Source organism: Tamandua tetradactyla, chromosome 3 (genome assembly GCF_023851605.1).
Source record: "Tamandua tetradactyla isolate mTamTet1 chromosome 3, mTamTet1.pri, whole genome shotgun sequence".
In the NCBI taxonomy this organism is placed as follows: Eukaryota; Metazoa; Chordata; class Mammalia; order Pilosa; family Myrmecophagidae; genus Tamandua; species Tamandua tetradactyla.
Genome location: NC_135329.1, coordinates 40,462,382 through 40,476,698, shown reverse-complemented (window position 1 = coordinate 40,476,698; position 14,317 = coordinate 40,462,382). Strand labels below are relative to the sequence as shown.

Here is a 14,317-nt window from a genome sequence, read left to right as displayed (position 1 = left end):
ATGGGTTCACATGTTGTTTTCTGCATTGGAAAAGTATTTCATACTTTTAAAAAATTGGAGTGCAAGAAAAGAAACTAAGAGACGAAAGTGACAGAGTGAGTGGCAGAGCTCACTTGCAACTTTAGTCTGTGCTTCCTGTCCTCGCTTTTATCCACTTATGACTATTATTTAAAGCTCCATCTTTCACGCTTTGCTCTCAGTGGTACAGCAGCTGGCAGAGGAGCGTGTCTGCCTGCCTCTGTGTGGGAGGAGATGACAGTAGCAGTGACAGAATGGTACCAAAAGCAGAGAAAAGTGTCTTTTATAGTCAGAGGCTCGTTTAAAACAGCCTGGCATGTAGTTGTGCATAAGGTGGTGTTGCCATAAAATGTGGAAATGTTTCTGCGTCCAGAAAGATAGCTACCTTCTTCTTTGCCATATTTGTTTTTGTCTCTCATTTCCCTTAGCAACAGGAGCTGGTGTGAATCTTCTGGGTGTTCAGCAACACACCCCTAAAACAGGTGCCACTCTATCTTCTTTAGAAATGCTATAGGAAGCAAATGGGAAACTTAACACTACATGAAGATATAGGTCCATATTTTCAATGTATATAATACGCACATTATTGTATAAAATATGTGGATATTGAAATACAAACAGCTTATATAGGAGATCCTTGAAATTACACACAAACGCATGGAAGAATGACTTGTCAAGTTAAATTTGACTTTCCTCTGCAGACATTCCATTCGGGCCTCTGGTGTTGTCCAAGGGTCTAGTGGCCAGGCTTTCAATGCAGTGGTCATAGTTAATCATCTGCAAATGATATGCAGATAAAATGGCTGTGTTTTTATATTTGTATATCTTGTCTGATAAAGAAGATTCCACAGAAAAATATGTAATCTAATCTGAAAATTAAGTCTATGTCTGTAGGTATGGATTGCTAAACATGGAAAACTGCCCACACGTAAGTATCTGTGTATGAGTTTCTATGGATGATATGTTTGTGTGTATTATACATATAAATATATCTATGAATGCACAGACACATTCCAGTTAAATGTTGAGCAAATCAATATTGTATGCTGAGTTTTAAGACACCATCGGAGGGATAGTTTCATTTCTTGATTAGCGCTCTTATAGCTGGGGCATAGCACATGTCTTCATGAATATGGTATTTTCACATTATAAAATACTATACTTGATTTTTATAAAAACTAGAAGCCAGACTGGATGTTCGCCAATGGAAAATTCTTATTGTTCTTTTGTACCTTTATGTAGCAGCTTTAGCTTTGAAGGGTGATCTCTTTACACATAGGTTTTCTGGGGCTAGGGTTTGGGTGGGCTGCCACTGGGAGGTAGAAAATCCACAGTAACATGTTCAGAACTTGATAGGATTTATTTTTCAGAGCTCTAGTTATGATCGCTACTAATTTATAACCAAGATTTTTGTATTCCGTCCTTGTCAGAAACACAATTCATTATTAGAGAAACTGAATTTATACCTCATTTATCAGACTTTGGGTTTATATATAATACTATTTAAAAATTACTCTCTTTCTCCTGGGAACTAGCTCATTTCCTTGTTGAAAAGACTAAAAAGTTTAAAGACATTAAAAATTATCTGTAATTCCTGTATCTGGGGAGTATATTAACATTGCAGTTTCTTTCTGTCCAGTCTTTTTCCTGTGCTTTTGTAACTTTACTACAATATAGATCAACTATGCTCCTATATGTTGTGTTTTCATTTACTATTATATGATGACAGTTTTCTTATGTCATTAAAAATTCTAAATAAAAGTAATTTAAATTAACCACATAATATTTCATAATGGTTGTACCATAGTTCATTTGCATATTTAAGCTGCCCCTATTATTTTGCTATTATGACTAGTGAATATATGGACATCCTTCACATAAGTCAGTCTTAATTTCCTTAGATGTGTAATTCCTAGGTCAAAGAGTGGAACATTTTTAGACTCTTGATGTATTTTGCAAGTTGCAATTTCCAGAAAGTTATTCCCAGTTTACATTTCCATCAGCTATGTGTAGTTTCAACCACAAAACAAAACTTTATTGACTTGATTTGGGAAAATTGATATCTGGCTGTTTTAATTTGCTTGCCCTTGATTACTAATGAAAATGAGCACTTACCATGTTTATTAGCCATCTTGAGGGTTTTGAATATTATCATTTTATATACTTTAATGTATAATCTTTATGGAAAATGATTTCCCATTTTTATGTGGCTTTAAATTTTGTTATCTATAATGTCATAACTAAAATGTTTCCTTTTTATGTAGTCAAATCTATTATTTTCTTTGTGATTACTTCTGTTCTCATTTTTAGAAACTCCTGATCCATCCAAAGGTTAAAAAGTGTGTATGTTTTTGTGTATATGTTTTTGCTGTTCATTTTTTAATCCTTCAGTTTATTTTTATATATGAGAGGAAGGTATCAAAATTTATCCCCTATCCATCTGTCATGGCCATTATCCAAATACTGGTTCTTGAATTATTCCGTTTTCCTCCATTTTTTGGTGATGTTTCCTTTCTCGCATATTTAATTCCTGTTTATACTAGAGTCTAGTTTTGGTAATACTACTACATTCCATTGTACTGCCTAGTCTTTCAGCAGCAACACTATTTATATTAATTTTATTTAAAACATATCTTAGCCTCACCTTACTGTTCTTTGAACTCTTTTTTTTTAAAGGGTTTTCCTAGCAATGCTCCCCTGTTTAAATATTTTCAGAGAAACAAAGAAGCCTAAGATGTGGGGTTTTTTGTTTTGTTTTTTCTTATCCTCCCTTAATTATTCTCAATTTCCCCTTAGGTTATTATTAAGAATCTTTATAGTGGTTTGTTTTTGAACTTCTGGCTGGGTGATTATTAAATATTAAGTTTTAAAATACCATGGGTAATTATCACAATATAGTCTTTTCTATTTTGTTTAAGTAGGCAGAAAATTTATTAGGTTCACATGTAAGACTGGCATAAGAAAAGAAAGATGAGAGAATATAGGCCTCATAATGGAGTCTCGATTCTTCTTTTCAATTTCCTTATATGCAAAAGTCCAGCTTCCTTTCTTTCTATGCAGTAGATGAAAAATAATTCTAGTTTCCTTTCATTACAAAAACAAACACAACTACAGCTGGCCAGTCGAAGGGCAAAGAACTCTCACATATATTTCCTATCCCCCAAGGCAGGACACTTTGTGCTTTACAATTTTCACTTCCTACCGTCAGCTTATCCTGGAAACTGGTTGAAAATTACCAGGTAAAGTTAAATTTTGTGTCTGAGTATTTGGCTATTAAAAACTAACATAGAACAATTACCTGACATCATCATAACTGCCTCAAAAGTTTCATGGCCCAACCTTTTGAACAGAATAAGACTGTTTTCATTATAATTTCATAATAACATTTAAAATTTCCATTTATTTCATGTTATATTGAAATCTGTGTAAGTTTTTAATCAATGAAACAATTACTCTTGATAATAGGTAACATAGAATACGCATTGCTTTTCTGAAAAGTTAAGATTTATTAAACCAACAATTTAGGTAACTGTGGTGTCAGGGGAAAAAGATGTATCGTTAAGAATAATACAATTTTTTTATGTATTAGGAGTGATGAGAGCAACTCACACATTAACCAACAAATAAATAAAATTGGAATATTAATTGATCATTCCAAAAGGATGAGTTTATATTGAAACATAATGCAACCCCCTTAGGTTTGGTTTTAAATTAGAAATAAGTTATTTCTAACTGTACATCATCATAAGAAGTAAAAAAAAAATGAACAGAAAATGAAAGTAGATAGATGGAAGTGGCCATATATTGTAGAAAACACAAAGACTATAACTTGAACTCTAGATCCTGCCACAGTTGTTTGAAGGTGTCTGTACCCCAGAAAAACATGCTCTTGAACATAATCCATCCCTGTGGGTGTGAACCCATTTTAAGTAGAGCCTTTTGATGAGGTGTGGCCCCGCCAATCAGGATGGGTCTTGACCCTATTACTGGAGTCCTTTATAAGTGAAATGAACTTCAGATGAACAGAAAAAGAAAGCCATAGGGAGAAAGCTGAAATTCAGCGGAACCCAGAGGAGAGCTGAGAAGGCAGGAGAGGCCACCATGTGCATTGCCATGTTACAGAGGAGCCGAGGTCCGAGGACCACCACAGCGAGCCCCCAAGTGCTGTAGCTTTCAAGGAGAAAGCGACACCTTGATGATGCCTTGATGTGGGCTTTTTCCTGGCCTCAAAACTGCAAGACATTAAATTCCCATTGTTTGAGTACTCCTTTGTGTGATACTGGCTTGAGCGGTCTAGGAAACCAAAACATACTTTATATCCAATATGGTGCAAGACTGCTAGAGCAGATGTAAACTAAGTGTAAAAGGCCTTCTTACATGGGAAGTCAGGTTTCTCCACAGCACAGCCATAATCACTTACCTATTAATTACAATCCTCCTCCCCACCGAGGAAGTTACACCTCCCCCTGTTTTGCTGCCTTGAAGGATGTATGGGTCATTTTTTCCCATTCATTTATGTTATTCATCTGATGACTAGTACCAAGACTTTATCTGTACTGCAAAGTTTTGCAAACACTGTATTGTTGCAACATATTTAAACAATAGGTGTATGCCACTATAGAGAAACATCTTAGGGCCATCAAGTGAGAAATGACAGAGCTGGTCATCAAATCATATTCTTTAAAGTTAAGCTATTCAGTTGATATGGAAGTGGATGAGAGTGTCAGGCTTCAACGCATTTTATAATTTAGCTCTCAGTATTTGAGAGTTTATTTTAAGGAGAGATTCTTACTATTGAGATATGGAGGAACGGACCAAGGAAACTAATACACATGTCCTAGTATCACATTTTAATTATTTGAATACTTATTAAAAGTATATAGGAAAGAGGGCGGGCCACGGTGGCTCAGCAAGCAAGAACGCCCGCCTGGAATGCCAGAGGACCCGAGTTCGATTCCCGGTGCCTGCCCATGTATGAAAAACATAAAATAAAATAAATTTTTAAAAAAGTATATAGGAAAGAAATTTAGGGGAAAAGTTCTACTCCAGTCTAAGCAAGTGAGCATTTTGTAATTGAAAGCGTACAATTGAAGCTGAGTATTAAGATACCATAGTTGAAGAGTGACTTGATCATTTATTCCACGATTTCACCTCTGGTGCCATTATGAAAATGGTATGGATAGCAAAGGCCAAAATGATGCTACTGTGGACTCTTCCTATGGGAATTTTGTGGGTAAATCCTCAACTTTCACACTTCTGCTTCCACACAGGCAGTCTCCACTCCAGGCGTATCTCATCAGGAGGGATGTCAGAAATACACATCTCACCTGGAGACCTGGCAGGCCCAGGGAAGCGCTACATCTATTCAGGCAGGCATCTAGACTGGCAGAATGACCCTTTGAAACCATTTAATTATTTTTGTTACAACGGTATTTGAATTATATTAGTTAATGTGGAGCTTTTTAATAGTAGAATTAATAAGGAAGGACCAAAACAATCCTTGTGCAGCTATTTACTAATTTCTGTATCACAGGTAGGATTCTGCATTGTAACTGACCACCCCCCTCTGTGGGTTGACAAACTCTAATTACAGAGACCAGTTGTCATCTTCGGTATTTGCAAATGACTTTATAACAGTGTGTCCAAAATTGGGATTCACCAGAACACAAGTCCACATGGGCCCTGAGGGACCCTCCGGAGCCAGTGACCCTGTCAGTCTGAGACCTCACTCTAATTGTCTACAACATTGAAAGTGACCTTGCAGCCAGAAGCAGCTTGGCCTGCTTCTCTTCTGTACCTCTTTTGTTTCTCTGGAACTTGAATACCAATATATCCTCAGGTCTTTGCTTTCAGCAAAATAGCTCCTCTGTTTTAAGTAAGGAACTACATCCAACCACAGTAACTTCAGGAAGATTAGCCATAAGAAAACAAGATTCTTCTTTTAGTTTGCATTTTGTTTTGCTTTTTTAAACTCAGGCTCCCGTAGAAGATGAAGAAAAGTAAAACAACTGTCTTTGTTTTATAACAACTTCCATTCAAGCTGTCCCTGTACCTTATGGGCAGTCCTTTAAAGCACTTCAAATCTTCTCTTCTCTTTAGCACTTTTATTCTGGTTAGCACTCTCTCTCTTTGTTGCAGCAACATTGTGCACTAATATTTTGTAGTCTTCATAACTTCAAATTTTATTTCCATCTGCAAGGGAAACGCAACTTTTGGTCAACTGCATTCTAAAAGTAAAAGGATAAGTGTTTGTTGGATTAGTTCATTTTGTGAACACCAGCATTGTTGTTTGAGAAAACAAAAAAACAAAATTTAAAAACATGTCTTTTGAATTTGAAACTCATCCACTAGAGATAAAAGAGGTGTGATGTGTAGCAAGTTCTATGAAATAAAGAGCTTTTGCATGAGTGCAGCGTACAAGATAGACAAGGTGACCTCATAATACTGTACTTGAGGAAGGAATGTTAGGTGAACATGATTTACAATCAGAAACTACTGCATGGTTCTAAGGAGAATAAAGTAGATTGAAGGAGAAAAAACTAGAACAAAACTAATCACAGAAGTTCTTGAAAGGAATGCTTGTACCATGGACTGAAGATTGATGGACAGATCTGAAAACCATGGCGTGGGAGCCTGTTGTTACTCATAATTAGACTACTGGCATTAACAACTTAAACACCCCTCCACAGCCCCACCCTCTCCTCCCAGCCCTTAGAAATGTGGACTGTTCGGTCCTTAATCCCTTCTTCAGCCTGTTCCCTTTAATTCTCCATTATTTCTTCCTTTTATCATCCTCTTTCCTTATGCCTGGAGACATCTTCTGGCTCTGAAATCTCTTACAGAACCAGAGGAGACACTTTTAAAAGTTTTTATGTGCAGATTGGTCTGTGTAATGAAGTGGGAAACTGCCCAATATGTAATGGGTTAACCAGGCACGTTGACACTCCGAGAAATCCAAAGTATGCACCGTCGAGATTTTTTTTATAGGTATAGTTGCTTTTTATTTGGTACACAGTTCCTTTCTTGTTTGCCACACAAGATTCCATTTAGCTTACAAAACACTGAATTTTCAAACAAGTTGCAGGGATATCCATGGAAACAGTAGCGGTGAGAAAGAATTGGGAAGCCCTTTTGCATAAATGGAGCAATTGTGTGTCAGTACAGCAATAAAGAACTTCACTCACATAATTTGAAATACAAGAAATATGTGACTTGATGGCTGGAAATCAGCTATAGCAAAAATTTGATTTACAGCTCTTCTGTTGTAAAAAATGTAAATATGTATTTTAAAATTTGACTGAAAAAAAAGACAACCCTTTCCTTAAATTTAAATGCTATTTGAAGAACACTCACAGCTCTGCTGTCTGTTTTTGCTATAATTTTTTTAGTAGATAACATAATTTTTACAATGTATTGAATAGGAATTAACATATCTTCAGGATAGTACAAATTTATTAGTCACAACAAGTAATCAATCGAATTAATGTGCTGCCAAATTCCTTAATATCTTGAGAAACAAATATAAACTCTCTAGATAATGTATATATCTTACTGATTTATTGACCACCCCTCCCAAAGATACTTTGAGGATAGTAGGGAAGTCACGGAAGGAAATTTTCAAATTATTGTGACATTTTTAATCATAGAATTACAAATTCCTCAGAATGAATGAACTTGGGTCAGCAAGGGTGTTTTAAGTTGCCTTTTTCTTAATTTGGCACTCACCCTGTTACTGCAATCCTGTAACTGCTTTTGGAGCTTTGAGAAAGTTGTTTTCGCCAGTTTTTGCTGGTCGTTTAGAGCTGTAATTGAGGATGGCGCCAGGAACATCTCCATCCTCTTGATCACATTGGGGTTTGTGATGGTTATTTTCTAAAGTCTGAATGGAGAGCCTTACTTTTTAAGTATGTGCTGTCTTTGTTCCATGCTGTGCTAGTTTTTGTCCTGCGTGTGCCCCTTTATAAATCATATCTGATGCTCAGACCCAAATATAAAACTTGGGCATATTTTTATGTGTTAGATAAAAGCCCTTTAGTCTCAATATAGATGATTCACTAATTCACGGGGGGGAGGGGGGAGGGAGTATATTTCATCCTTCCCGTAAAAGTTTGATATCATTGGTAGCATTTTTTGTCACAGATGAGTTATAAGATAGGACTGAATTAATGCAACTTCGTGATGGAGGCACAGTGATTGCTCTTCCCTCCTTTCTGTCCTCTAAAGTAGTAAAAGCAGATGATAGAACTAGCAGATGAGTTAGAAGGTTGGCTGCCCCTACCTCCACAGCATGTGCTTGCAAATTCAGAAGGATCATAAAAAGAGATCAATATTTTTTTTCTTGCTTTCCAGTTCTGCTTTTGACTTTTGCAAAATCAGATACATTTCTTCCACTGGCTCTTTCTAAACTTTCCTCCTTATTTCTCGCCAGTAAAAGAGTACGATCCACTGTAGGAGGTATGAAAAATACATATTAATTAATTAAAAGTCATTTAATTATAAAAATATCTCAGCATTTATATCAGATATTTCAGAAAATATTATCATGACTTTAAATCTTTCCTCTTTGGTGGGAAAGAGGACTTCCAAATTATTCCACTAGTCAACTCACCCACTGAGGTGTGTATAAATTCACCATGTATTCAGTTAGCTAATGGGAATAATCAAATATCTTTCCATTTCTTTATATGCTAACCATTTGCCTCATTTCTCCCCCAAATTTAGATCATTTGGATATGACTAAAACAGTTTGAATCAATTAACTGATAAATTTCGTTAAGTGAGAGCTAGCTAATTATTATGGCCTAACTGATTATCTCATGGGGAGGCTTCTGACTTGATCAGAAGCAACAGCTATCTGAAATTTTGCAATCACATGCATATGAAAAGCTAGGAAACTCCAAAAGTTTCCCTGATTTAAAATATCACCTAGTTCATCATTTCTTTTAGGTAAGTGGGAGGCTATTCATTTCTTACCTACAAGGAAAAATAAGATTACTTAGGAACATGTTAGGAGAAGTTTCAGTATAAAAGAGGAGATAAAAATATGAAATACAGGCCAGGCTAGTGGGGGTTAACTAGAGGGAAAAACTGTAAGAGGATGGTAGGTCTCTGGAAGTGTGACAAATTATTTAATTAATAGTCCCTTGCATTTATTTTATATATTGCATGTTATAATAAATTATGTATTTCTATAATGTACCTAATATATATCTTTGTTCATAAAAATCCTCTGTATACATTATTTCATTTGATCCTCAAAACAATACTGCCAGGTAGATAGTAAAGTTATTATTATCCCTGCTTTACAGATTAGAAAAATGAGATAGAAAATATTTAAATGTTTTCTGATAAGTTATCACAGTAGTGGCTTCAGAATTACACAATGATGAAATCTCCTGATTTGGTAAAGTACAACATTGCCACTGAATAATTTTCTAACCTTAACTTTCCCACATAGGGTTGTATCTCCTGAGATACTTGTTTTTAATGTAAAAGTGTTCTTGATTAGAACATGTGGCTTACTCACAGAGAAGTTTAGTGGAAGGAAGAAATAGTTGCTTTCCAAATTAAAGGCATAAATGTCAGATTTTTGGCATACCCAGTTTAGAAACAGTTGCCAAAATATTGGCATCCTCTCTCACTTGTTCACATATTTTGAAGATGGGTCATGAAAAATTTAGAACATTGTCATTGTACAGAGCTAGTGGTGTGTAGTCATAATTTCCTTGTGCTTATGTGTAATTGTGTAATGTTTTGCTTATGATAGTAATGATGGAAGGATTAAAATTTTTATGGTCCAAATCACGCATTTGTCCTTCAAAACTAAGGAATTTCTACTGACAAATATCAAATCAATGGAATGCAAATGCAGGTGATAAATTTATGTATTAAAAACAGTTGTGGTTATACTGTATGATTCCATTTATGCGGCATTCTTGTAAAGACAAAACTATGGTGATGATGAACAGGCAAGTGGATGCCAGCGGATAAGGATGCGGGAGGCTGTAAATGTAAAAGGATAACACAAGAAAATTTGGGGGGAATGATGGAACAATTTCATATGCCTGTTATGGGGGCAGTTACATGAATCTATACCATGTGTTGAAATTCATAGAACTGTATACCAAAAGTAACAGGATCAATTTTATCATGTGATCATTTAAAAAATAACATAAAAAATATAAACAAATTAATAAAATGAAGGTTTATAAGTGAGATGATTTTATCACAAAGTTTATGTTTATTTAGTTTGTCATCATAAGTTTATAAGTAAAAAGAAATATATATGTTAATGGATAAAATTTTCTTAATTACAAACATACTGTTGAGGAAAAATAAGGTTGGTACTTATAACCATTGGAATAGTTTTGCGCTTTTTTTTTTGTTGAAACTTCATGAAAATACTTGAAGTGCAATCAATCATGGAATTGTCTAGATAGGCAATAAGAAATCAGTCCTCTCATATGCATAAATAGCCATGTAATTATGTCATTAACATAAAATGCCTGCAAAATTATAAATGGTTATCTTACTCTTCAATTAACCAGTGAGTATTTTCAGATATATATCTGAAATGTGTATCTTTTGGTTTTAGCATTAAGTATGTTATATCAGTATACACACACACACTGAAAGATGGACCCAGTGCAAAATAAAAAGCAGGGCCCCTTGTTCCAAAATTATTAGCAATTTCATGACATGGATAATACAGCATTGCATCCAGCATGAGGTTTTTCTAAGCCCAAGGACCAGTGCCTGCAAAGCACGCATCCAAAGCCTAACCTGATTAAAGGCAAATTTCAAGAAACAGTTGCTTTATTCACTCAAATGAATCTCCTTTTGTACCAGAGTTTGAATTCAAGCTCTTTTTCTTGCTGACTGTGTAACCTAAAGTGGGTTATTTATATGAAATATAGAAGAGAAGACAGGACATTATTGGCACATTGGCTAAAGGCATGGGTCTTGAACTTAATTTTGAGTTCAAATCCTATTGATAAGCGGATTATACTTAGGCAGTTTCATCATCAGTAAAATGGGAGATAGGGAATATATTCTCTGTACTAATAATCCTCTGTGCTCATACAGTGAGAAAATGTTTGAAAATCACCATCTGTAGCATACAATAAAGACTCAAGAAGTGGCGAAAGCTACTTTAATTATGTGGACCTTATTCCCGCTAAGGCAGATCATTACAGACAAACCATTTCTATTCTGTTTTTTAATTTAAAACCTCAGAGGAAGCTCACTGAGGACCTCCTTTTGATCTTGAATCACCCAGTTATTGGAAATGTGGTTCTTCAGCTTAAATGTCATTTTCAGATTCCCTATACTAATAGTGATCATATCAACTATATCTTAAAAGTACTAAAACTGAGAAAACATCAGTCAAATCCAAATTGGGGAGCATTTTATAAAATAGCTCACTTGTATTCTTCAAAAATTTCAAGTCATGAAAGCCAAAGAAAGGCAGAGGACCTATCCCAGATTGGAAGAGACGTAAGGAGAGGTGACAGCTCAATGCATTGCAGGACCCTGGATTGGTTCTTGGACAGAAGAAATGGCATTAGTGGGAAAACTGGTGAAATTTGGACAAAGTCTGTAGTTAAGAGTATGGTGGCAATGTAATTTACTGGTTTCTATCATACTATCTTTATGTAAGATTTTAACATTAGGGGAAGCTGGGTGAAGGGCATACAGGAACTCTTTGTGCTATTTTTGCAACTTTTCTCTAAAGTCTAAAATTATATTAAAATAGAAAGTAAGAAAAGGAAAAATACTAAATGCTTAAAAATATTCACTTTTTAAAAATTCTAAGTCCCCCCCCCCCATTTTTAATTAATTAGAGTTGCTTTTAGTGTTTTCTTCCCTTAAGCAGGTTGGACTGAACATGGATTTAGATTTGTGCTCTTCTGGTGTGCTTATTTTGTAGACAAAGTTTACATGGGGCCAGGACAACTGTATCAAGATTTACAAAACTTGTTGTATGACTTGAATGTAATTGGTCAAATCACTCAACTGATAGGAAACCTTAAAGGAAACTATCAGGTAACAAAGCAATTTGATATAAAATTTCATTTTTAATTCTAAATCACTGTTTAAAACTTTGATTATATCTCCAAGTTCTACCAAAGGTGAGAATTCATTTTAGCTTCAAGAACTGATCTGATTATATATTTTTTAAGTTTGAATTTGATTCCTTTGGTGAGTAGATTTGAATATCAGTTCTACCTTAGAAATAAATGGGTGAGCCATACCACATTTACCACATACCACATACCTGACTGATTCCCGAGGGTTCTGTTTTTCCTAATCAGATAGGAACATTATTTGGTCTCCCTGAATACAGCTTGATTTTTTTCTCTCTCTCTCGGGTGAGCCTATTTTATTAACACTTTTAAAAATGCTTTTTAAAAATGTGCGTCTCTTCTTTGTAGAACTTAAACCAGTCAGTAGCCCACGATTGGACATCAGGCTTACAAAGGCTTATTTTGAAGAAAGAAGATGAAATCAGAGCTGCTGATTGTTGTAGAATTCAGTTACAGCTTCCAGGGAAGCAAGACAAGTTAGTATTAACTTCAAAATGAAACCTTTTTGGCCAGTGCTGAGAAAATGGTTCTTTGTCATGATTTTGTATATTTTCTTTGTTTGGTGATTATATTGGACGGGGAAAACATGACATTTAATTTCATATGATGGAGCACATTTTATAAAAATGATTGCTTTTCTATTATTTCTGGCAGGTCTGGGCGACCTACTTTCTTTACAGCTGTGTTTAATACATTTACCCCTGCCATCAAACAGTCTTGGATCAACAACTTACAGATGGCCAAGCTTGCCCTTGGTAAGATTTAGTTGATTTAAGATAAATGAGGCATGTTCAAATAAGAGACAATGCACATTTTATATTTCTCTAGAGAGTTTTCTATGCTATGATGAAATATATACATTAGGATAAAATCATAGTTGAGAAGTAAACTTAATAATAGATTTATTCATTAACCTGAAGAATGTTTTTGAAAAACTAAAATTAACCCCAGCAAAAGTGACTCTTTAAAGAAGTTTATATTATAATTCAGAAGTTGCAGAAAAGAAGCAATGGCTTTACTATAATAAAACACTAATATCAATTGATATTGTTCAATATAAGTAATAACCCTTTTTCCTACCTGGCCTGGGAGTCAGGAGCTCCAGACTCTTGGTCCAGGCTGGTTATTTCCAAATACCAGGAAAATCATGTTTCCTCTTAACTCTGCTTCCTCGTTGGTTAAATAAAATAAAGAAATTAGACTAAATTGTCATTAAAGATCCACAAGCACTAAAACCAAATCATATAGTTCTACCCTAGATGGATATGGCTTCATAAATATTTTCTTGTTCCTGTGTCCCCTCTAGCCTTGCCTTTTTAGCAAAAAAAAAACAAAACATAAATACTCACAAATATATGTAATTTATATATATATATATATATATACACATCACTTACTCAGAATATCCTGAATGTATTTTGTGTGTGTGAAAAAAATTCCCTTTCAGATACACACCCTGAATGTTAACTGAAAATGAAATGTAGATGAGAAATAGGCAGAGAAATGGCTTGTTACACTAGTGAGCTATGATGAAGGGAAGGAAAAGGAGGACTTTTATTATGAAATGGAAAGCTTCCTGAATTTGGGCTCAATTGAAGAGGAAGCAAGTATACAGAGCTACTTTTTCTCTTCCTGCATAATTTAGTGGTTTATCAAGTTAGGTTCAAAGCAACTCAGCAAACAAGGAAATGGCCCACTGTCTCAAGAGGTTAAATTGAACCTGCAAATAAGTCTTTTTTACCCTTAGAGTGATTAGATGTTCAAAACTGAGTTTGACAATTTGCTTTGATAGGAAGATAATTCATTTTGTTGTACTTTTTTTCCCCATGGCATTAGACCATGTTAAGAACTTTCTTGCTTTATCTGTTATTTGAGTCTAAACATGTCAATTGCTTTGGAAGGAAGAAAAAGAAAAAGAAAAAAACACCTTTGTGATTTCCACAGCGAGATTTTGCATTCAGGAAGAGTGAACAGGAAGATGTGACGGTCGGGCAGATACAGGCCACAGTAATTTCTAAAATAAAGCAGTGAATGTATACTTGTATTCTTTTAGGAAAAAATCAAGACACTTAATATACCATTTTCCAGAAATAAAATATTAAGCTCTCCAGTCTTAAATAAAGTAGAACACTAGAATATTCTCCTGATGTGACCCTTTTGAATTTGCACATCTTTATTAAGTTTACATTCAATACTCTCTGTGCATCTTTTCT

The 14,317-nt window shown here is 34.9% G+C and overlaps 1 protein-coding gene across 13 annotated transcripts in view; it reads left to right on the top strand.

Moving 5' to 3' along the window:
- The window catches only part of ARHGEF10 (Rho guanine nucleotide exchange factor 10), a 197,086-nt gene that overhangs the window by 127,334 nt on the left and 55,435 nt on the right, over window positions 1–14,317 (top strand). For all 13 annotated transcript variants that reach the window (XM_077153004.1, XM_077153011.1, XM_077153010.1 and 10 more), the window contains 3 exons: window positions 11,948–12,063; window positions 12,453–12,580; window positions 12,759–12,859. In XM_077153004.1, the coding sequence (XP_077009119.1) occupies window positions 11,948–12,063; window positions 12,453–12,580; window positions 12,759–12,859 (345 nt within the window). The remainder of the gene's footprint in view (window positions 1–11,947; window positions 12,064–12,452; window positions 12,581–12,758; window positions 12,860–14,317) is intronic.